This window comes from Mangifera indica, chromosome 15 (assembly GCF_011075055.1).
Source record: "Mangifera indica cultivar Alphonso chromosome 15, CATAS_Mindica_2.1, whole genome shotgun sequence".
Taxonomy (NCBI): domain Eukaryota; kingdom Viridiplantae; phylum Streptophyta; class Magnoliopsida; order Sapindales; family Anacardiaceae; genus Mangifera; species Mangifera indica.
This window is the reverse complement of record NC_058151.1, coordinates 2,605,917-2,631,452: the sequence shown is the minus strand read 5'-3', so window position 1 is coordinate 2,631,452 and position 25,536 is coordinate 2,605,917. Positions and strand designations below refer to the sequence as shown.

Genomic DNA, 25,536 nt, shown 5'->3' with positions numbered 1-25,536 from the left:
TTATAGAATTTGAAATTCAAAGTGATGATCCAGTTCATAGGAATCTCCCTGTTAATAATATTTAAATGGGTAGGACTGACGAGTGCAATTGGCAAAGCATGTGATAATTAAATACAGACGTCACCAGATATTGTTTACTGTACATATTTTAATAATGAAATTATACATAGTGTGATTTTGTATAATTTGGTTCTTAATTGAAAACCTGACAATTCAAGGAGGAGCGTCTGTGTGCGTTGGCAAGTTTACAGCTGGGGACACATACACACACACATACACATATATGCAAATATTTTTTTTTCATATAATCTGGGACATGAATAATATATAATCATATAATTAAATAATTTTAAATTAAAAATAAAATAATATTTAATAATATATTATTTATATATAAAAAATATATACACATAACATTTTTTTATCTTCATCGGGAATAGAGCAATTTATTTCTCCCCGAACAATGAATCATTTTACAGGCTTAAAAGGAATTCAAAATAAAGGTTAAAAATGATTCTAAAATTAAAACAATAAATAATTTCATCACTTAATAATAAGTCATTATATTAATTTATATAATAAATTATATAATTTATTTATATATGTAACATAAAAATATTTTAATATGTTTATGTCTATTTGTAAAAGATTTTTTTTATTTTTTCCAAAAATAATGAATTGTAAAATTATTATTTTTCCAAATGTTTAATTTAGAATGGGAAAATGTTATCTGTGTCATGGATTGGAAAAGTGTTTTTAGGTTAAATATCAAGGGAATAAATGTTATTTATTCAAAGAAAGATTTTTTTTTTCATTTTAATTCTTTTTATTATTTTCTTAATAATTGGTCATGAGAAGACACTACTACGTCTATCGTTTGGTTCTGAGTCTTTGAAGTTAAGTAACGTTTCCAGGATTGCAATTATATTTCATCTGTCTTTCAGTAAAAGCAACAGCTAAGCCCAGTGATATAAGTCATGTCCACAGATAACTCTACTTCCGGTCCATAGAATTGCCTCCTCATGCCAAGCCCAATGAAATTGGAATTCATATTGGAATAATCTTACATACACACCTTCATATTATAGTCTGGTATGCAGATGATATATTATTATATAATTATTAATTAAAAATTATTCAATTACATATATATATATATATATATATATACTAACATATTATTTTTATACCTAATTGTATAGTACTAAGTTATATATATTTTGAAAACATATTTGATACGTGTTATTATGTGATTAAATGATTGTAATTTAAAAATAAAATAATATATAATCATATAATAATATACATAAAAATATTTTATTTACATACTTAAAATAAATACACATAATATTACTAATAGAATATTCTTGCCCGACAGAATAAGGTGCCAACATTTTTATCATCGAAAACAAAAAAAAATTCGGGAATTGATGCCATCCTAATTCCTAAGACGGCTTTTTAATTCCTTTTACTGTTTGGTTAAAATGCTTTATCCCTTTGCGGGGACAAAGAAAGATGCTGTTTGCTTTTAGAAGAAGCATTCCCAGAAGGTTTAGAAGTGCTTCTTGGAAACACTAACATGTGTTTTTGCTCAAAAGCAATCACAAATGGCAAGCTTTCTCACTGCTGATGCTGCTCCATTTTACTACAATAAAATTATATACACAAACAATATATATTATTTTATATACAAACAACGATATATAATTATATGATTAAATATTATTTTATCTTTAATTTTAAACTATCTAATCATCTGATGATATGTCGTTATTCATACATAAAATTATATATATTATTTGTACACATATCACTACTCATTTGATATCTTGGGGAAAAAAATATGAGGTATAACAAGCATGCATATAACGTAGAGCATAGAAGCACGTTGTCGAAAAATACATTTGATAATCACAGGTAAATCGATACAGCGAAATCTGATTTTGCTGTTTGATTTGAACACTTTCAACACTAGAATTATCAATGCAACTAGCTGAGAAAGAGGCAAAGATGGGCATGGCCTGAGGGGGAACTCCAAACTGACCAAACTAGAAAATAATATAATGCCCATGCCGCATTATTTCTGCAGTTATATTGGATGACCATATATGCCACAATATTCGGACGGGCAATTATTTTATATTTTGAAAGCATTAACGGGGATTTGTTACCATTCAAATACATTTCGACAGCAGGCTTCCACACAGAAGATCACATTCATATGCACCGAATTCTTGCTAAAAGAAACGTATTTCAGTTGGTCCGATGAACAATTCAGTCTCCATTTCTGAACTCTGAGAGCTTTGGCTCTTATGGGTAAAACCTTCCTTTAGAGTTGATGCCTCAAATGGCTTTGTACACAACTATAATCAGAAGTAATCAGTGTTAATCACCGTATTAAGGAAGTAGACAAGAATTCAAGGAAGAGCAATATTATATATACCACTTTAAATACAAAAATAAATATATACTTATGTATATTATCTTATAATTGAAAATTACTTTATTTTTAATTTAAAATTATCTAATCACATGCATCAAGTGTATATTCATTTATGTACTTGATGTAAATGTGCATAGTTTTATTCTTAAGAGGAAAATTTAAGAGAGTTGGAATCTTCACCTTCAAGCTTAACCTTGCATTCTCTTCCAGCAAGAGTTTCTCCTGTATTTCAATGAAAGCAAAAGGTGTATAAAGACACATTGAAATGCTTACAAAGCAGTATATATACAGGACTTTTTACCTTTGCTTTTAGTTGCTCTCTCTGCTCCTTAAACAGTTCAGACTGAAACAAAAGTGTCATTGCCAGTTTGTTAGCTCTCAAACAAATTTCCAACTAGTATTTGTGAAAGAAATCCCTTTGTTAGCTAAGGCCATTATGTACCTTTCTCGCCCGAATGCTGCGCAAGCTTCTTTCCAACTGGCCATCTATGTCTTCGAGTTCCTCAACACTACTCGAACCCAAATCTTGCCCTAAAAGTTTCCTGAGACACCAATATTTCAAACTTTCAGAAAAATCGACTACTTCAATGAAGATTTTATGTATTAACTACAAGATACATTGAAGGAAAGTATCAGTTTAGCTATGAACCGTTTAGCAACGTCAATCTGTTCAATCTCCTTCACCATGTTAGCTATATCATGCTGCACTTGCTGCATGTAGAAAATTGTAGCAACAAAAACCATTAAACCGGATGTAAGTGATTATAAGGTATTACAAGCTTTATATCAGTCCAAAACCTAGTAAAGCAAGTTGCATAATGAGTAGAAAGGCTGATCAGTTGATTGATTATAAGGTATCACAAATTTAAATCACTGATCAGTTGATTTCTGGAGAAGGCACCCATCAAATGATTCAAATGGATATCAGAAAGCTACCCCATTTAAATATTCAGAATGAACATGATTGGCAAAACTCGTGGATTTCATAGCTATCTTCTACATTCACTACTGCTTCTCCATCATAGTATTAAAAAAAGAAAGATAAGTTGCTAGAGATCATGACTACTACTTCCCCATGATAATATTTTTTTTTTGAGAAAGGGTTGTTTGCATGTCTTATTTATGATACACAAGCAGCATTTAATTGGGTAATCTTCTACTTATTACTTTACCTTGTTTGATTTATTAGACAATAAAATATTTAGTAATCTTCACAAGAATCTATCTCTATGGAAATCTTTCATTTTGAGTGATAAAATATTCTTTAAACCAAATACGCCTTTTTATAATTCTACTTGAAGACATCACAAAGTTATTACTTCTTACAATTAAAGAAGTTCTACCTGTATGTATTCTTCCGATTCAGATTCGTTAGCATGTACTTCTTTTGTGTATTTGAAGTATCGATCTGTTGTCGTTTGCATCCTGGGGCATTCAAAACCGAAACCTCATCAACACATACATATAAAAATTTTCTAACGAATTGCACAACCAAAATGCAAGTAAAACTTAATTAGTCTCTTTTAAAATTAGAATGGTATACATAAAATAAAATGCTTCTTTTTGTTCTCATATATGATGAGGCTAAAAGAACCCTTCTCTGGATTTTTTCAAATGGACTATTTTTTAGCATTCATGGCAACTGTTAAGTGTTGCATCTAAATCGGTAGCTAGTTTCACACCTAGTGGGAAAATAAACATTGCTCTTTTGCCCTTCAATCAACCAAAAGCATATAATCTTAATGTCGAATTCTCCCTAATTCGCTTTCAAATAATGAACCGCAACAAATTATACTTCCTCAAGAACATTGATATCTCTAATCTCAGAACTTAGAAGGGTTTGGCAGGTGTCTATTTTTAAACTTGTTGAAAAAAAATTAACACCACTAACTTGAAAAGCACTTTAATCATATACGTTTACTTACAATTTTTTATCCAAATCATAAACCAGACTGACCGTTTGCAACATTAAATCAGGGCTTCCATAACATACTAAAAAGGACTATAACATTGAAATTTCCTCATTGCATATATTGAAAATCAAAGAAAAATTACTGAGAAACTCTCCTGGTCGGGTTGAAACCCCAAAGAGCAATATGAGAATAGACACCCCTTAATGATTTTGCTGCTTCCACACAAGCTTTAACTGCATGCATGCTAAACTTTCTCTTGAAAATGACTGCAATATGAGGATTGCTTATTTTCTTTAAAAAACTGACTCAAGAAATATTTAAAAAGTTGACAGGGGTTTAACTAAGCAAAAACGAAGGGATGGGAATTGTTGAAGAAACTGGTATAGGGCTAACAGTCTTCTAGAATTCTTATCAAAATTTTCCACACAACTTGCAATAAGAATCAAGCACCTAGCGACTGGAATGAATTTAGAGAGGCTAGATTAAAAGGTAGCTCCAATAAATTCTAACATTGAGAGAAATACTGAAGCACTTTGATTGCCCTTTGTTGAAACATGCAAATAAGCAAGCCAGCTCTGTCAAACTAATTTAACTTATCTCCACGGCTTAGATTCAAGAACTTGCCACATTTCCAAGCAAGTGGCAATTAAAGAAAGACTTGCAACCATATCCACAAATAGGAAGTCTTCAGCAAGTCGGTTTGGCATGCCAACAAATTCAGCCTATCAAATTATATTGCCATGGAAACCAACTTAAGAAAATTAGTTTTCTAATCACACATTAGCCGACCCTGTAACATTATAAATAGTCAAACATTCTATCATTTGCATGGTGTGCTTGTAATTTGAAAGAGCTATTGAAGGAGTAATCAAGCTCCTCGTGCTCCATTTCAGTTAATAAAAATTTCAATTTCTATAGACTCTTTAGTTTAAAAATTTATTCTATTTTCTAACAATGGTACCAGAGTAGGGTTTGGTTGCTTTTGTGTTTAAATTATACATCTATTACGATGGGTGATATAAGTCACTCATCTATATCAGTCCCAATACCAATATTTACTGGTGAAAAATATGACTAATGGTACATTAAAATGATGATGTTCTTTCAATCACAAAATTTACAGGGTATTGTCAAGTTTGGGTTCCACATTTCAGAAGAGACATTTAGGTCTTCTAAAGTTGAACAAAAAGTGTTAGAGGATAATTGGTAGAAGGATTTGAAGGCTTTATTTATTTTGCAATAAGCTCTATCAGATGATATGTTTTCATAAAAAGACATTCAGCTCTTCTACCACAACAAAATGGTAAGCTTTTTCAAGATATGAACTCTTAGAAGAGATTTTGAAAATAATAGGATAAATGAATTTGAGATTGCATATATTTACTATTCTAGATAGAAAGAATTAATTAATCATTTGAGAGTTTATGGTGAGACTATTTCCAACAGAAAAATTGCAATAAAATTTATTAGTGTAATTGAAAAGTATAATTCTTTAGTGAATAGGATTGGATTTGAGCCAAGTTGAGCTCAAACATTTGACTAACTCAAGTTTGACTAAAATTCTAAATGATTAGCTTGAGTTCATTCAACCTAATAGAAGATGTCATCATAGATCACTAATGAGATGAATAATGTCATTAACAAGATAAATAGTATTATCAGTAAGATAAATAGTATCATTAGAGAAAGATTCAAACAAACTCGAACTAAGCTAACAAACTAAAGCTTTAACTCAAATTTAGCTTGAATCAAACCTAACACCAAGTTGAGTTAAGCTAGCTCAGTTCAAATTCAATCTAATAATGATTGCAATTAAAGATTTCAAAGATACATCTACATTATAAGTGACAAAAATTATGGGCTCTTCAGAAGTTTATGAAAAAAGGATAAGCTATAGAATTGATGGATTGTTAGAGAGCGCTCTCTAATCTAAAAAAGTCACAACCTTAGTTAAAAAAAATCAAATGAAAACTCCTATAAAGAAGAGTTTGGAAATGAAAACTCCTAAAAAAGTCCTACTAATTTGAAAAATAAAAAATATCCACCAAGCAACATATGGAAAAGAATGATCCATTCAGAGAAAGATTGTTGGTTTTGTGGAAAACCAAAGTGCCAAAAATTTCAAAAATTTGGGCATTAAGAAAAAGATTACCACTTCAAAGAAAAGCATCCAGCTAATTACTTAGAAAATAAAGAAGCACACAAAGTGCTTTTTTATTTTCAACCAATATTGGAAGTGAAGAAAGATAAATGGTTCATTGATAGTTGTTGCAACAATCTCAATCACTTGTTGGAAGTATTTTCTAGGCATTGATACTTCAATCAAATCACAAGTCAAACTAGGCAAAAAGCATTGGTGGAGGTCAAAGAGAAAGGTACAATTATAATGAAAACAAATAAAAATACGAGATTCATCCAAAATGTCTTATTAGTTCCCAACTTGAAATTGAATCCACTCAGCATGGGCCAATTGATCCAAAATGGCTACTCCCTCCGCTTTGAAAGAGACACATACACAATTGATAACAATAATAATCGAAGTTTGGTGATTACAAGAGTAAAAATAGAGCAACAAAATTTTTCTATCCAATAGATATATGCAAGAGAAGAGATATGAAAGCAAAACATGATGACTTATGGATGTGAATTTAGAGATTCAGTCATTTCCACTTCCATGGATTTAAAATTCTTTATCAAAAAAACATGATAATGAACTCACCTAATATTAAAAAAAAGATGGAATATATGAAGGTTGTATGCTTAGTAAGAAACAAAGTCAATTGTTTACATCAGGGAAAGCGTGGAAAGAAAATTAATTACTAGAGTTAGTATATAAAAACAAATGAAGTCCCATGAGTCTAGAATGACATGAGTCTACATAATTTGTGAAAGATCATAAAATCTTCAAGAAATTCAAAAACCATGTTAAGAACAAAACAAACACTACATAAGACACTAAGGAGCGATCATGGCAAAGAGTACACATCCAGAAGATTTGACATGTCTTGCAAGAATGAAAGAGTTAAACATCAACTGATAACTGAATACACTCTAAAATAAAATGGTGTGTCAGAAAAGAAGAATGGAACAATGATGGAGATGGCTAAAGCAATGCTCAAAGAAAAAGGTCTTCCAAACACACTTTCGACTAAAGCAACTTACAGTGCACCTTACTTGCTAAATAGATGTCCCACAAAAGTTGTTCAAAACAACACATCAATTGAAGCTTTGAGAGGATGCAAACCATCAACAAGGCATCTTAAAGTTTTTGGTTCTATATGTAATGTTCATAACTAGATGAAAAAAAAAGTTAGATGAGAAAATAGAAAAAGAAATTTTCTTGGGTTGTAGCACTCGATAAAAAGGCTACAAAATTTACAATATAAAATCCAAGATTATTAGTCCAGATATGGAGTTTGATAAAGATGCTATAAGGAATTGAGATCAAGAAAATGTTGAGAAAAGAACTGTCACTATCTTAACTCAACCAATAACTCCTACTCATGAAAAAAATTCAAAGGAAGAAGTAAAAACTAAATTAAAGACTTCAAATAGCATTCCCACAGCTCAACATGAAAAATCTTCTTCTAAGACACCATGATGGAAAGTGAGATCTCTTGTTGACATATACGAGTCTTGCAGCTTCACAATAATAAAATCATAAGATTTTGAGCCAATTCCAAAGTAGGAAGTATGGGTGAAGGCATGCAAGAAGAAATAAAGATAATAGAGAAAAATAATACTTGGGAGCTACTGGATTATCTAAAATAAGGAAATTATGAGAGTAAATTGGGTCTACAAGATGAAGTATAATTTCAACAGCACAATATAGAAGCATAAAACAAAGCTAGTTGCAAAAAGGTACATAGAACAATTCAGAGTTGACTACAAGGAAATGTTCGCTCTTGTTACATGATTAGACACTATCATAACTCTTCTTGCACTTGTCTCTAATTGGAAATGAAATATTTATCAACTTGATATGAAACCAACATCTTTAACAGATATCTAAACGAGATCTATGTGGAGAAACTTTAAGTGCTCATGGTTTCAAGAAAACAAGATAAAGTAATTAAACTGATAAAAGCATTGCATGGATTAAAACAAACTTCAAAAGCCGAACACAACAAGATCGATGGATACACCAATCAAGGATTCAAGATAAGTAAAAGCAAACCGACTCTCTTTATCAAATCTCATGATGAATACATTCTCAATGTCTTTTTTTATGTGAATAATTTTATCTACATAGGAAACAATGCAAAGATGATGAAGATGTTCGAAATGACAAATTTGAACTTAATACATTACTTTCTTGGTATTAAAATAATCAAAGAAAAATTTGGGATATTTATGTCACAAAAAACATACATTGAGAGCTAACTTAGGAGCTTCAAGATGAATGAGTGTAAGCCAATAGCAACTCCTTTGGTTACTAAATAAAATTTCAAAAAAGAAGACAATTTTAAGGAAGCAAATGCTCCCCACTATAGAAGTCTACTCTACTTGACTACCATTTGATTAGATATTATGTACTCTACTAGTCTATCATCAAAACTCATGCAAAATCTCATTCAAAATCACTACATAGCTATGAAAGGAATTCTATGATACTTGTAGAATAAGTAGTTGTCACAAATGCCACAAATCAAGTAATTTAGCTCCAAAAAATACTCAAAAGAGTTGGTAGAATCTCAATAACAAACAACAAAGATTCTATGAAATAGTAAATCCACAATTGCAATGGCTAAGAATCTTGTCTTCAATAATCGCACAAAACATATAGGAAAGTTGAAGCTAATAAAGAGATAATGCTTCAAAATTGGAGGATGCAAATAAGCAAGGCAACACTGTCACAACTAATTCAACTTGATCTCCATGACTTGACTCAAGAACTCGCCATGTTTCCAGGCTAGGTGGCAATTAAAGAAAGACTTGCAACCCACATCCACAAATACGAAGTCTTCAACAAGTCGGTTTTGTATGCCAACAAATTCAACCAACCAAGTTAAATTGCCATGGAAACCGACTTAAGAAAATTATTTTTCTAATTACACATAAGTTGACATTGTAACATTATAGATAGACCAACATTCCATCATTTGCATATGCACTTGTAATTTGAGAGTGTTATTGAAGGAGTAATCAAGCTACTCGTGCTCCATTTGAGTTGATAGAAATTTCTATTTCTATAGACTCTTTCGTTAAAATTGTATTCTATTTTCTAACACCCTTAAACCTTTGTACTTCATACCTACAAAGATGTAAATAGTATTCTTATTAAAACATGTGATATATTATAATTTTGAAATGAAATTCGAAGTCTACCATGTAAAGGTTACTACTTGCCGATTACATATTTCGCATTCTAGCATAATACCAAGAATTCATACTAAAATAATCTAGACACAATTTAAATTTCAATATATGAAGTTGACATGTAGAAGGTTCTTCATTATATATGCATTGTCAATACACGAGTGAAAAAGAAGTTGAAACAAAAACACAAACAAATAAAGAAAAAAGAAATTATTTTATTGATAAAAAGGATTTACAAGTGAATAAACTAACAATTCGAGGAGTTGAGACTTCCCAATTTGGCAATTCAAGGATTCGACAACCACCAAATTAGCTAAAAGGCTGCCCACAACCAAAAGCTACTTAAATTTTTCCTCCCCTTTTACAACCCTAGCTACCATTTATATAGGTTTATTCCACCCCTATAATTAGGACATGTATCCCCTAAAACCTTAGGTCCTAAAATAAACCACAAATGGCATGTAACAAAAGTTCAAAAACTTTAGGTAAATATTTATGCAAAATGAATGCAATAAGATCAGAAGGCAAAGTTCAAAAACTTTAAGCAAATATTTATGCAAAAACTGATAAGAGTTTACATTGAGTTGTTATGATCAACAGGGTAAAACTTAAGAAGAATCAACATATGTCTCTCTTAGGTTTTCTACAAAAAGAATCAAGACATTCAAATGCATTTAAGCACTAATGATTCTAAACTTTCAGTGCAACTATAAAGTGGGTGAATTTTTCAATGTATTTATACCTCACACAAATAAGAATCTTGTATTTCCTTCTCATCAATTAGTCAGTTGATTTAATAAATGAAAATAAAACAAATCAGTAAACATGGAGATACATAACAAACTATGTAAAAGAAATCTTTACTCATAAAATATATGAAAGCCAGTAAAAGTTTAAATTTTAAACATCAATTGTCTTCAGATAAAATGCATACAAATCATCTTATTTACAATAAAAATTACACCATAAATACGCAAGTTAGAGAAACCGAGAGACAACATGCAGTCTTCTCTTTTTACTTTATTGGTCATGAACCCATCTAATGCTTAATTATTTTAAGGGCAATGTTGCAAGAACCCACTAAAATGATCCAATAAAAGGAGAAAGCGTTAATTAACAATTAATGTGAATTTCAAATTATAAGGATCAAAGTTAGTAGGGTTTTAGAATTTACAGAATGGTTTTATTAAAATCTTGTGGACGTGGCCAATTTTTCAAGAAGCTTTTGCCAACCCTAGATATACAACATGACACATGTAGAAAGTACTTACAAGAGCAGCAAGGCATTAAAGCTTTCATTATATAGATAATACAAGACACTATGATAATAAATTGACAAATTCCAGACATGATCATCAAAAAACAAATTACATTTCTTGATTTATTGCACAAGATACGCAAATCTACACAACTACTTTCCAAATCTAATAGGTACAAATGAAATCAAATTTTATAAGGAATAAATAGGAATCAAACCCAAAAGAGAGACATGAAATATGACAAACGATTAAAGCCTAAGACGGTGATTGTACTCCTAGTCGTCCATCACACAACCAGTGAAACTAGTACTATATTTAGTTGATATGAACACGCTTTAATTTCCTTTTGGTGCACGTTCTGAGGCTGAAAAAGATCAAGAATTTGAAGACTTGAATAACTTACCCAGAGCTAGAGAACTCATAGACTCTTCCTTTCTGTGAGAAGATAATCACAGCAACTTCCGCTTCACAAAGAACTGATAGCTCATAAGCCTTCTTCAACAGCCCATTGCGACGCTTAGAAAAAGTCACTTGCCGGCTAGTAGTATTCTCAATTCTTTTCATCTGAATTTTTCCTCTCACCATGTCCTGGTAGTTCAACATGAAGTTAAACTTGGTTACACAGATTCAAGGTAACCCTACTCATAAAAAAACTACAATCACCAAGAAATTGTAAATAATCTCACCAGTAAATCGGAAAAAACCCAGAGAGACGGTGTTTAAACACAGTATTTACAAGAAAAATTAAAAACTAGAAACCTAATGAAATTTTTATGGGTGGAAGCAACAAAGAGATCTCAAGTTTTCTGGGAACATTCCACATAACCTGACGACGAGATAAACAAAAGGAACCAAAAAGCTACAAAAATGGAAAATTTCCGAAAACCCTAGGGCAAAGACGCAGAGGATCTCTTGATTGTTTGATCTATCACACTCTTTATACTCTCACCACAAACCTAGCCTACTGTTTTTATTTCCTTAGCATCTGGAAGTCTCTTCCATCTTTTATCCCTTCCAGGCTCTCTAGTTCTTACCCCACATAAATAGAAAAGCAACAATCAAAGTGACTGACAAAAAAGTTTTATATTGAGTATAATAAAAATAGATAAAAGAATTGATTTGTTACTTCAACCTATATCTTATTTTGGTAAGATTAAGAAAAAGATTGAAAAGATGAAGGGAAGATAATACAGAAAAATTGAGTAAAATAATGTGAAGACCTATAAAAAATGGTGAGACACTCAAAAAGAAGCATTAAAATTTGCAAAAGTAGGCAAATTCTATCAACATCATCGTACGTACTTGCTTAAAAACCAATGAAAGCTTGACAACGCATCATCATTGGTCAGTTGCATCGATGAATGGGAAATGAGTGTGTCACGTATTTTATTTTCTTATTTTAATTGACCAATTAATTCGATTAATCCCTTTTTAGTGGATTAATTAATTATTAAAAATAATGTAGCAAAGGTTGGGTGGGAAGGATGTGATGGATGTGTTTGTGATTGGTCTGAATTAAAGAAAATTAATGAAATTAATTGTTAAGTAGCTTCCTGGGCCAGCTTGAGCCTCCAACTTAAGTACTATGGTTAGCATCACTTTGCCCTTCAATTAGGGTTTATTTTAGTCTGTATATTTTATGTTAATAGGTCAAATGAAGTTTTGGTGAAAGGGTAAATATATATTTAAGATAGATAAAAATTCAAATATTTATTCAAGTTTTAGTGTGTTGTCATATATTGTATTGTTTTTATGCATTCTTGTTTTTCTTTTATTAGTTAATTTGAATGGTTGGTATTATTATTATTATTATTTATTTTTGTTTAAGGTGGATCTTACATATTTGTTTATGTGTTTTTTCTTTTTTAATTTATGCATGCCTCATAGAAAATATAAATACAGAAATGAAGAACTTAATTAGAAAATGATTAAAAATATTAGTTTAATTATAAAAGAGAAATTATATTTAGGGCCACTATTTTCACCTGTGAATTGAAAAACACCTCTCAACTAATAAAATTTTTTCAAATTCAACTATTCTTGTGGATAAAAATGGCTTTAACTCCTAAATTATATTGACACTTAATTTCCAAGTTTACTTCATTTTCATTCCACGTCCCATCTTCAATGAATGTCCCCATCTCCATTCAATCTCTCCTTCTTCACTCAATCTCTTTATTTCCATTTGATCTCTCCATCTTTGCATGATTTCCACATTTGCATACTAGGTTTGTAAACTATTTTATTCTTTTTTTTTTTGTGTTAAAAATGGATTATTGTTGTGTTATTTATTATTGATTGGGCATAGTAGGAATGATAGATTAAACTCAAATGTAAGATTTGCATACTAAGCGTACGTTAACTAACCATCCGATATTCCAAGTTTTGACTAGGAAACACAAAAAATGGCATGTTTCTTGATTTCAGGCTTATAATATTTTCTACTCCTAATTTTTTGTTGTGTTGAAAATGAATTATTGTTATGTTGGAAATTGTTGATTGACTAACGTAAGGATGATAAGTTTATGTACATAAAGTCTTTAGATTATATTCAAATCTAAAGTCTTCATACTAAACTTGCATTTTCTAGCCAATACCATGGTTTCTATCATATTTTTTGTTTTGACCATAGATACATGGAGTAGGAAGAAGGTTGGTCGATAGGGTGGTGTCAACTCATCACTAGGTTTTGGCCAAATTGTCATAACACTATGTTGGCTAAAACATACTAATTTTGTTCAACACTCTTGCCAAAATTTTAAAATTTTAGGTAGTCAAATTTTGATAGAACTTGATCTAAGCGTAAGGTTTCTACTAATTGAATGTAAATAAGTTAACAAAAAACATATTCAGCTAACTTGTCAATTTAAAAAGGGTATCATATGTTGGAAAGTTTCTAACCTTAAACTTTTTGTGGTTTTATTACTTACAAATTTTCGTTTTCTTATTATTATATGAGATTCGTCAAAAGAGTTTTTTGTCTGATAAATTGGGTTGAGATATTTTATTAAATATATTTATAAAGAGTTTTACTTTATAATAGTACTTAAAAATCCCTCGTAACTATTATAATGTTTTTGTTTATTAAGATGAATCCACATTATAGTTGATAATATTCAATGAAAGCATGTTACACTACTTAAAAGTAGGAATTTTGTAATTAATTCTTGATTTTTTTTATATTCATATACTATAACTCTATATGAAATAGGTCCCTTGGGCTTGGACAGTGCAAGGCCAATCGAGCTGGTCCAATTATCCATCTGTTTATTACAGTATTTATGAAATTAAGGTGATGAAAAAAAATTTACAATAAAACTCTGAACTTTAAGGTGAAGTTAAATGTTATTAATATATAAAATATACTTAATCAAACTCTTGATTTGTTTTATTCAATAGTTATATGATTAGTTATTAAACTCATAGTTTATTATATTCAGTGTGATTGATTTTAATCCAATATAATGATTTAGCTTAGATGAGATTCATCGTTACAAAAAAAAAAAAATACTTAAAAGATATTACTGTCTCACGAATGCTTAAATATAATTTACAAAGGAACTTACCAAACAAAAAAGGAAATTACAAAGGTAATATAAATATTAATTAAATTGTTCTTCTATATCTTATTTAACACCTAAAATTTAATGCCTCGAAAATGTTTGAAATTTTTGTTATTTAATTGTAATTTAGGTAAAAATGTGATTAATCCAAAAAAGTAATAGTTTCTTTTATTACATGTTTTACAAATGCTAGAATCGGATCCTAACCCTTACTCCATCGCATTGAAATCCATTAATAAAATCTCGTTAAATATTAAAATGATAATTGTATCCTTAACCAAATATTATAAATACTCAAACCACACTAATTTTTATGTTCAACAAACAAAATTGATAATTTTTATATTCACCAATAAACTTTATAATTTTTTCTAAGTCATACCTACAACCGGTTTTTATTTATTTTTTTTTATAAATTATAACTCAAAAGCATATCGATCTTTCAAAATAATGTAGTTTTAAAGTAAATAAATTATTTTTACTTTTAAATTTAACTACAAAACAATAATAATAGTCAAAATATCAATATATGATTAACCATTTCTACCACTCCTATTTTAATTCTATCAAAAAATTCTACATATTATACACAAAATGTATCTTTAAATCATATAAATAAAGTTAATAATCATCCTTATAATTAAAATCAACAATAATAATTAAGATATAACTGAAAAATATAGGTTAAAAGTGAAAAATGAAATGACTCGTATTATCGCTCGAACCTTAATATGTCTTTTATTAATTTTAGATAAAAATGTGTTTGAGAGGTTACGGTTATAAAAATTAAAGATGAGAGTAAAACGGGTATTAATTTAACATCTTAAATATATCTTTATTTACATAGTTTTGGCTTATATAGTTTAATTTTAATAAAATGATATTGTTTTAATTAATTTCTCATATTTTAAAAACCACTTGAATAAATAAATAATATAAATATGATTGAATTTGAAGCAAATTTATTTGAGTTTAAAATAAGTCTAAATACAAACTTAAATACAAGTTGTGGAGTAATAGAGAAAACGAACATGATCTCAAACCCAAACAGAGGTTGTGCTCAGCTTGTATCATTAAAAAAATTAAAGAGTGATGTCATTTCGAAGAGCTGAGCCAAACATATCATGTAAACTCAAGTTAAATCTGACTCATCCACACAAACCTGAGCTCGATATAAGCTAATTACAAACTCTTAAATTACGAAGTAAGCTAAACATAAATTAGTATTTCTCTATACTTAATAAATCTAAACAAAAAATGAGTTTCACTATATTTAGATTCGATTGGGTTCGAATCCAGCCATGATCTAAATAAGTATGGGTGAGAACATATTTGGTAACAAAAAGGAAAAGAGTTGTAAGTTGGATGGCAGATCCAGGAACGGGGACGAAGAGGAGAAAAATGGGAGAAAGAAAAGAGGCAAAAAATACCAAGAAATCAGCAGCAACAAAATGGCCTAATATCAAACCCAAACAAAACCTTCAAATTACTCGTCTCAAAGACACAGATCTCTTCACTGTAAGCTTTTCGTTCCCTCGTTTTGCCTTTTTTTGAGGTGCATATTAGTTTGTCCACTGTTTTGATTCCATCTTTTTAATTTAGTATCTTTTTGGCTAGATAAATGTGCCTCAGTTTAGTTGTAATCAATTTTCTGTAATTGAAGGGATGCTCTATTTGAAGTAAATTTCCATGCGGGTTTTTGTTGTTTGATTAGAATTGTGAATTACTAGGGGGTGGAATTCGAAAAATTGAACTAAGCTATAGGTGTTGTTTTATGAGAAGCATCTTCTTGATGTTTCATTTGTCAAACTGGTTTTGAAAGCCTACCATAAATATGTGACATTTATTTTTATTACTGTATTCCATTAGAGGAATATTTTCACAAGCCAATTTCATTTGAATTCGCGAATTGTCGTTGTTCTATGGTTTTGTTATCAGGTGAAAAATTTCTTCACATCTGCTGAATCAAAGGCTTTTATTAAAGCTTCTGAATCAATGGGTTTTGCTCATCAAGGAAGTCTTGGTCCATTAAAAGGTGAAGCTTATAGAGATAATGATCGAATATCTGTGAATGATCCTGTTCTTGCGGATACAATATGGGAGTCTGGAATTAGCAAGTTATTTACTGATATTAAAATCCGGGGGAAGATTGCTGTTGGCTTGAATCCAAATATAAGATTCTACAGGTTCATTGAATATTCTGCTGTAAACTTGTATCATTTTTTCATGTGGATATATACCATAAGTACTTAATTAGCTATGTGTTTATCATTTTTATGCCATAAACTGGTAAAAAGAAAAATTATCAAACTTTATCAAGTTTATTCGCAGGTCACAAACCGTCTTTGTGCTTTATGAATTGGTATAATTCTTGATTGACTTAAAAAGATTTCTTGTGGATTTGATACTATCAGACATTTCTTTCAAGTGCATCTGTCCACTTTGATATGCTAGTGGAATACCCGAATGTTGCTACCTCCAAACTTGATGTTTAAGGATTAATATGAATTAATATGTTTATATATTACAGGTACAAGGTAGGTCAACGTTTTGGAAAGCATATTGATGAAAGTGTCAGTCTTGGAGATGGAAAGCGCACACATTATACTTTGCTAATATATTTGAGTGGTGGTGTTAAAGCCAAGGCTAAAACTGATCCCAGTGACCCCAATGATTCTTCCTTGGAGCCTTTAGTTGGAGGAGAGACTGTCTTCTATGGTTCAAGGAATAATCTTGTGGCTGAGGTAAATCATTTATCTTTGATTCTTTCCCCTATTATATCTTTGTTATGCAAGCATGAGCTTTCTATACCTTTGTACTTCTTTTGTACTGCAATATAGTTTCATTTTCTTGAATATTTGTTATCTAACATTTGTATCTTCTAGGTGGCTCCTACTGAAGGAATGGCTCTCTTACACATTCATGGTGACAAGTGTATGTTGCATGAAGCCCAAAATGTGAGTAAGGGTGTTAAGTATGTGTTTCGTTCAGATGTAGTTTTTGCTTGAAGACCTGTTGTTACTAAATCAAGCAGGCCTGGTGAGTTTTTCATGATAAGTCAGTCTCTATCATAATCTTTTTGTATCTTTTATTCAAATCCTTTGTAACCTAGTTTATTGAGCATTGATTCTTCCAAACTAAAATACTCATATAATTGTCTGCGACCAATACCATAGTGGCTGATATGCTGCAGTTGGCATCCAATAGAAACCATTTGTAGGTAGAAGTTTGTCATTGACCAGATGATACATTTTTTTAAATGTGACCATGTTGAATTATCTTCTGTTTGTGGATGAAGGAGATACTATTCCACTTTGAGAATCAACTTGATATCATTGGTATTGTTATATGTGCTTTTGGACTAATATAGAGTTTGAGGCAAGTCAATACTTCCATGAAGAAATAGCCAAATAGGGGCTCAACCTGAGTACAGTTTGCTGTGAGTTTAGCAGTTGTATCATTTGATTGTCAAGAACACCTTCAGGTTTGGAGCTAGTGAGGTGTAGCTTGCACAGTTATGAATTCAGCAATAAAGAAAATTTTGATAGATGATATCAACTAAAAAACTTTAGAACAAATTTCAGTGTGGTTCAGAGGATTTTATAATTCTGGAAATGAAATGATGCTGGGAAATTTCATTATTGCCTGATACCATTTCTTGAAGTTGCAGAGCAATTTTTCTCTTGCATAAAATTTTATATGGCGTAAAAACTTTTCTAAAATACCATCGCTTTTTCCCTTGCTTGAAGATGTTATTCATGTTCTATTTGTCCAGGCATTCGATTATGTTCAACTGTAATGCGAAATGGTGCTGCTCAGGGTAATTCCAGTTTGGCAATGTTGAACTTGGGCAACTCAACAAGAAGATGCCAACCAATTATAAAATCCCATGTCGAATTGGTACCGAACAAAGACTTGATTGTTCATGCAGATGCTTTGTTGCCCAACAACAGTAATTATTCAACATACTGTGTCACAGTGCTGTGTTGTGCTCAAATGTGCAAATAGAACTTCACCATATTTTTTTATGCAAAGGGCTATTTTTCACCCAAGTTTTAGCACAATTTAAAAAATATATCTATGATAGATGAAAAACTTAAATATCTACTCATTGTTAAACTGTCATTAAATTTTTCGTTAATACAAAGATAAAACTATTATTTAATAATAATAATATTAAAAAATATATAATTTCATCTTATTTTTTCTCTCAAATTTTAAAAATTAATATTTAACTCTTATATCTGAACTTTTAAAAGTGACTTCTCTCTTCCAAATCTTTAATTTTTTCTTCACTTCTCTCTTCAGCTATTGGCAACCGATATGATTGGAGGTTAAACGACGAACATCGTTCAAATATGGACGATAGAGTATCGTCCAGAGATCTGGATGATCAAGCGTAGTCCAAATTTGAACAATACTCGTCATCTAAATCTGAACGACAGTCGTCATACTTGAACGATAATCATCATCCAAAGGATGACCTCTAGAAGAAGACTCTTTCACTGCTGGTTAGCCGTTGAGAGAGAAAATGGCTAAATTTCAAGGGAAAAAAGTAAATTTTTTAAAACTTAACTTATGAGAGAAAATGTTAGTTTTCCAAATTAAAAGGGAAAAATGAGGTGATATTTTGCCGTTAATTCAAAAGTAGTCAATCACATAATGATATATTATTTATGTACCTAATTATATATTTAAAAATATGTATACATAATTTTAATAATAAAATAAATTAAAAATAAAATAATACTTAATTATATTATGATATATTATTATTTGTATAATAGGTTATATCATTCTTTTTACAAATGACACTACTCTTACTCTAGTTAGGTTCAGATTTAAAAATCACCCCCTACCTAATTAAAATGAGATTTCGTGTTGAACTTAAATAATACGAGCTTATTAATGTTTGGGCTTCAAGAAATTCTGCCTTCAGAGAATATCAAGCTTTATCAACTAAGATCCATGCCTGACCCGATCGCTGAACTGGAACTACTACTACTGCATAAATTCTACGAAAAATTGTGATGTTTTTAAAATTTTACGAAAGGATTTAAGAACTAAATTAGTAAATATATATGTCTGTTCCGAGTCTAGCCCTGCAGGATCGGGTATGTATTTGTATCTTAAATATTGATTTCGAATCCGTTCCCAATTTGACCCGGCCTGTATCCGCCCGACCCATCCATGATCAACATAAGGACCTCGTCCCTTCCGGCCGTATGATTAATACTAACGCACGTGCCAACAGAGTGAGGAAAAGGTTCCCCCAGAAAGAACTAATATACGACGCGTGTGGATGGGGCCAGGCTGTTGTGCCAGAAAAGTAGCCCCAGGGAGGGACCATTTAATAATAGCATAGAAAAAAAATATGTGGGTCCACATCTCAAGGACCACGTGCCTTCACCACGTGATAAGCCAACTAGTGGTCCCCATTAAACCACTAATAAGCGTGGACACCCACCTCGCACGTGCATATACAAATCACGTGATCCACCAAAAAAACCAATCAAAAAGACGAAGATAAAGGAAAAAAAAAAAACAAACAAGAACAAAGAAGCAGGCCTCGAATCAATGGATAGCAAAAAGAAAGAAATCAAACAGTTCTTTGTTGGTTTTGTTAGCATTGCAAAAATCAGACTAAAACCCTAACACTAACACTGTATTATCATCAAAATTAAAATCTTCAACTAAATCTAAGGTTTTGAACAAGTAGTTTTTTGTTGATTAGCAGAACCACCCAGAAACTGAAGCTCTTTCTTATCATAAATCTCCAGAGAAAAATCTCTAAGCATCTGAGTAGTAGTACTAGCAGTAGCAGTAGAAGTAGAAGAACTAGAAGCGCTAACACTTGAAGCAGCACTTGATGAACCCGAATTGGGTAAAGAAGTAGACCCCAACGCACCTTCCTGAGAAACAAAATTCGAAATGGGTCTAGGCTGAAGATTGAAAATTGAAGCCGCGGTAGCAGGAAAAGCCCACAAATGAGGCTGGTTAGAACCACCGCCACCACCATTAACGAGCCCAGATTGAGCTGCCGGCAACATAAAAGCACCCATATGCCACACAGGCACTAAACCTTGTGTATTTACCGTCGTGATGGGGGTAATTGGTGCGAGCCCTGAAGAGACAGAGCTTCGGCTATGTTCATTGATGTCGATGAACTCGCTGTTACAAGGCCTTTTACGCCGTTTTCTTGGTAACTCTTCACCGTCTAGTTTCGCCGCAGAAGTTGTCGGAATTTTTAACGTACCGTTAACGGAAACGGCGATAGCAGGCACCGTGCCAGTTCCAGTTGCTTCAATAATAGCCGGCTCTGCGTGTTCAAGTAACCATCTGATAGTTTCTCCGTCGGACTTGTGACCCAACTCGCGAGTTAATTGAAAGATCCTGGCCGCACACGTGGCGGGCATTCGAATCCTACGACCGCGGCCTTCGACTTTTGTGTGTCGATCTTTGGAAGGGCGTTTAGGAACAAGCGAGCGATTGATTGGTGGGATAGGAACTTGTACGAGGCCAACAGGTAAAGAAGACTGATCAAATTCCTGTTTTTCTGAGTCTGTTAATTCTTCTTTCATGTGGACCGTTGATTCTGAGGGGTCCATAACTGATGTCTCTGATGGAGAAAAGTTGACGGTGTTGCTTTGTTCTTCATCGTTGTGAACTTCGTCTAAACGCTGCTCTTGATTATTGGAGTCCATGGCGGGAACCTGATCAGAAGCCTGAAAGATTGATGAAAGCCCAATAATAATCAACAAAGAATTCTCCTGAAAGATCAGAGTTGAAGAATTAAAGGAGGAATAAAGAGAAACCCTAGGTTTTAGCAGCTTTAGAAGGAACAGAGAAATTGTAAGGTTGACTGAGTTTTGAATCTTTTCCCAATACTGTGAAAGATTAGAGAGACTACTACCGGACATCAAAACACAGGGTTAACGTTTTAAATAATTTGAATCACAGCAGGTACAGACGAATAGAGAGAGAGAGAAACAAACCCTAGAAAGAGAGCCCCACTTATTCTTTCGCGGATCCTACTCAGGAGAGGGTCCCTCAAGCCCTTATTAATTCATAGAGAAAAATGCATCGACGGTTGGGAAGGCCTTGGTAGGCATGGGTCCCGGAGATTTTGACACGTGGTGGGGGCCACTTAAATAAGATGGCCCTCTTAATTAGGTAAGAGTTGGTTTTTTTTTTTTTAAACCAATGAATTATTTTTGTGTGGATTTTGATTTCAGGGATTGTGCAACAATGCTCACTTCCGCTTGAGCCAATTGCCAAATCAATGTTCCTCGTAGTCATTGTTTCAATGTTCTCATCCTTGAACTTAAAAGAGTTTACAAACCCTGTAAAATATTAAAATTTGTAGAGAGAGACAATAAATTTGAATCTTTTTCGTATTTATAAAACTTTAACTTACTGAATACAATAATACAAGTTTGATTAAAATGTTTCAAGATTTATCTATCTAATAATTAAAAATAAAGTATAGTTTACAAGTTAAAATATATTTAATAACATTATTTTTTTTAAAAATAAACATCAAAACTTTCCAATGATCCCATCATAAATCAAGTCTTCACTACATCAATTCTATACTTATAGACATAGTCATAAAAATTGAATCCGTCATACCAATCAAGCGGACCAATTTGGTTGAGACATATAAGTTACCCGATTTAATTGAACAATCAAATAACTTTAGTAATTAAATTGTTTTGAATTCTAATCGACTAGTTTTATCTCAATTCATGGTCTTTATGATGTCAACAAGATGTTATGCTGACATCTATTTTGTAATTTTGTCTTTTTATAAATATTGAAACTCAAATCCTCAATAGGTAGCATCATTAAATCACTAATTTTATTTTTGAAATATTACAAATATATATTTATTTAAATATATTATTTTCTGACCTGACAGTCAGTCACACGAGACCGGAAAAACCTGAACTAAGGCTTTGACCAAGTCATAGCCAACTCCGTAATTGAAACGTTGCTTCTAATCTAATGTGAAATTGATTCTCAGTGATGAGAAGCTTTGACGTAGATTTAGTAAAGAAATATATAATTGAGAATAAAATAATTGGGGTTAGAATTTAGTTAGAGCGTGCCTTAAAAAACCATGGACTAGTAGACTGCTGAAACCCGGTGGACTTCAGCGAATATGCCCCCTTTATCTTGTTTCATAAGATGCAATTGGGCCCTTCAAGTGTAGGACAAAGACATCCTAGTGTTAATCAGATAATCGAAAAACCTGGAAAGCAAACGCTTTTCCCATGCATACGACCAGAGAGGAAAGGTTAAATTAGCTGACGGGCTTGTTGGATTTTTCCTTGAAAAATCATTGCCAAACCATTTACTTTTATAGAATAAGTTTTTAGTTTTACTTTATAGGATGCTTCTACAATAACATTCCAAAAAAATCTCTATAAAATCCCAATAAATGTCTCAACTGAACACACAGAAACATACTTCCAAAAGGACATCAATGTAAATGACGATTTCAGTTCATAAAGCCGTTTCACCAATAATGCCATTTTCATTTCAGTGTATACTATTATAGCCTAAAACAAGAAAAAATCTTTAACATGCTGCAAATTGAGATGACTGTCTTTCTAGATAAGGCAAAGGCAACAGTAAAAATCACAAGCAACTTGTACCTCATGATGTCAATGACCATTAGCTGGCAAAACTGTTTCCACAAGTTGAGGAGACGGTGGAATTGGCCTTCTTGGCAAAAAATCACCTGTAACATTTTGCCCCATGAGCTTCATTGTGTCGATGAATTTTTCAGGAGAAAACTGCATGAGAAGTGAACACTCAGCAGTAATAAAAGATGTTCAGAAGAAAACTAATGGAGTGTTGAATGCTATTCTCAGAAAGACAATAACACAGGATAATTAGGAACAAGAAGAATGAATCATACCCATCACCATAATATTTGGTAGTGAATGATTTTCTAACTTACGAACGCTGCGAGTGGGCACATATAGAAATTTAAATGCTTCAAATTACTTGTACACTGACTATATCATAAAAGCTAACACACAAAAGACTATAGCCCAGCTACCTTGAGCCAGCCAGCACTCATTTCGATTCAAGAGGGTTAGCAAGTGAGAGCAATTTAATCATTTCTTCCCCTAGATAAACACTAGCAGTTCTCCTAAAAACATTTCTACTGGGGATTCTGTTTTCTTGGGGGTTAGTAGTAAGAGGTGGATATCTTTTCTTAGAGCTTGAATGTAGGCAGCATTTGTTATAGGAGGTAACTGTGGTAGTAGCAGTTTGTTAGTAGTAAGAGCATTAGAATTGTCTGAGAAGGCTGTCAAGGCCATAATTAGTTATCCCTGAAACACAAGTTAAGATAGAACCTCAAAGGGAGAAATACCTCATGTCTCGATTTTAAATTTCCAGGAATATCCATTACTTTCACCGTGTTAAAAAAGCTGAAAGGCTGTTGACTATCTCAAAGTTGGAATGAGAACATTGTAGCAGTTAGGCCACTTCCATATGAAAACATTATCACCTGCTTCTCTGCCTGAAAATTTCAATTCAAACAACCTCACTTCTGAAGTGATACTATGTTACGTACCTGAGCACTGCTGCAAAACCAGAGCTACTCCAGCAGGACTACACCTCACAACTAAATCACCAAATATGAAGTAATGCAAAATGCAAGCACCTCAGCCAAAAACAGAACAAGCATTTGTAAATGGATGCAGAAAATATTAGTTGTATTGATTGAATTTCTTAATCTATTTACAATACTCTCTCATCAATACAAAGACTATTTCCCAGCTGTTACATGGATAGTTATCAAAATACAACATTGGAACAGATTTCACACAATAACATCAGCTTGGAACAACAGACTTGGATTCCCAGAATCCACCAAAAAGACACCAAATGCAGTGCCCAGCTTCCTTCTTGCTCAGCTTTCGAGAGGCTGGCTCTCTCCCACCCACATTCCTAAAATTTTTCCTTCCCTTCTTCTCTCCACTTCCACCTGCTCCCTTTATCTTCCTTTCCTCCACTAATCTCTACTTCTCATCCTCTACTGATATGCCACGTATTTCTTTCTCCTGTTGTTGATTAGTTAGTGTAGTTGAGGCCCCCCCTATTTTCCTGATTGTTGCCACTACCCCCCCCCCCCCCCCCCCCCCCTCCCCCTCTTTATTTTTTCTTCTCCTGAGAGACATAAACATTAGTCCTAACATTTCCTCTCCCATCGAAACGCACCTTGTCCTCAAGGTGAAAATGAGGGAATAAGTGGGCTAATTTTAATTTTTGGTTAAATAGGTTAAAAAGCTGAGTTTGGATTGGGGTAAAAATTGGGCTCATATTTGGTGTGGGCCAATTGGGTTTCGGGTCTGGTCTTGGGTTTGGATTTTTATCAGGTATGATTAATTGAGTATGGTGGTTTGAATTTATTGGTGTAAGGGTTTTTGGGCTGGAATATATAATGTATAGGTTGAGTTGAGTTGGGGCTGGATTGAGTGTTTGAGAATTGGGTTGTAATGGATTTGGATTTAATTGTAATGGGTTTGGGTTGTTGGCTCTTGGGTTATTCCAATTTGGTTTTGGATTGGGCTTAGTAGTTGGACTTGATTTTGAGTTGAGTAAAAATGTTTTGGGCCGGAATCAATTAGTGTGGGTGTGATTGGGTATTGGGCTAGGTTTAATAGTGATGGATTTTGGTTTAATGAGTTGGGTTTGGGTTGGGTAAATGGGTTATTGGGCCGGGTAGGGTTATAAACCCTTCTTCCTCCTCTTTTCCTTTCTTCATGGATGCCTCCTTCTCCAGCCGCAGCTTCTTCTGTCTCTCTTTTCTTCATAGATTCTGAGCACCTAGTAATTGGTTGCATCTCCATGGATTTCTCATTTTCTTCCTCTTTTTGCTTTTCGTTCACAACTGTTATTGTCTGCTCTATCCTCATCGTCAATGGAAGTTGATTCCCATATGAACCAGTGGATTCCGGCAACTAAAACTCGTCTGAATCTGCCATTTTTTTTTTTCTGATGGCCTATTTCCATCGATG

At 32.3% G+C, this 25,536-nt stretch overlaps 3 protein-coding genes across 5 annotated transcripts; 1 reads left to right on the top strand and 2 right to left on the bottom strand.

Annotated features, from left to right (window-relative positions):
- Positions 1–1,888: 1,888 nt before the first annotated feature.
- Positions 1,889–12,133, bottom strand: LOC123197657 (MADS-box protein SOC1-like). Its single transcript, XM_044611998.1, has 8 exons — positions 11,621–12,133; positions 11,338–11,522; positions 3,787–3,868; positions 3,093–3,154; positions 2,886–2,985; positions 2,745–2,786; positions 2,624–2,665; positions 1,889–2,363 (listed from the first exon to the last, which is right to left on the bottom strand). The coding sequence occupies exons 2-8, from the start codon at positions 11,517–11,519 to the stop codon at positions 2,238–2,240; spliced, it is 636 nt and encodes a 211-aa protein (XP_044467933.1). The 5' UTR covers positions 11,520–11,522; positions 11,621–12,133; the 3' UTR covers positions 1,889–2,237.
- A 3,605-nt stretch (positions 12,134–15,738) lies between these two features.
- Positions 15,739–18,549, top strand: LOC123197243. Of its 3 annotated transcripts, none has more exons than XM_044611443.1 (5): positions 15,739–16,015; positions 16,436–16,683; positions 17,028–17,241; positions 17,383–17,454; positions 18,273–18,549. In XM_044611443.1, exons 1-5 carry the CDS (start codon positions 15,863–15,865, stop codon positions 18,294–18,296), a joined length of 711 nt encoding a protein of 236 aa, XP_044467378.1. In that variant the 5' UTR covers positions 15,739–15,862; the 3' UTR covers positions 18,297–18,549. The 3 variants fall into 3 exon arrangements, with proteins under 3 accessions (XP_044467378.1, XP_044467377.1, XP_044467375.1); XM_044611442.1 differs by having other exon boundaries at positions 15,741–16,015; positions 17,383–17,536; XM_044611440.1 differs by lacking the exon at positions 18,273–18,549 and having other exon boundaries at positions 15,742–16,015; positions 17,383–17,775.
- Positions 18,550–20,048: 1,499 nt separating this feature from the next.
- LOC123197324 (transcription factor TCP19-like) lies at positions 20,049–21,549 on the bottom strand. Its single transcript, XM_044611572.1, has 2 exons — positions 21,493–21,549; positions 20,049–21,222 (listed from the first exon to the last, which is right to left on the bottom strand). Exon 2 carries the CDS (start codon positions 21,199–21,201, stop codon positions 20,197–20,199), a length of 1,005 nt encoding a protein of 334 aa, XP_044467507.1. The 5' UTR covers positions 21,202–21,222; positions 21,493–21,549; the 3' UTR covers positions 20,049–20,196.
- Between the last annotated feature and the right edge of the window lie 3,987 nt (positions 21,550–25,536).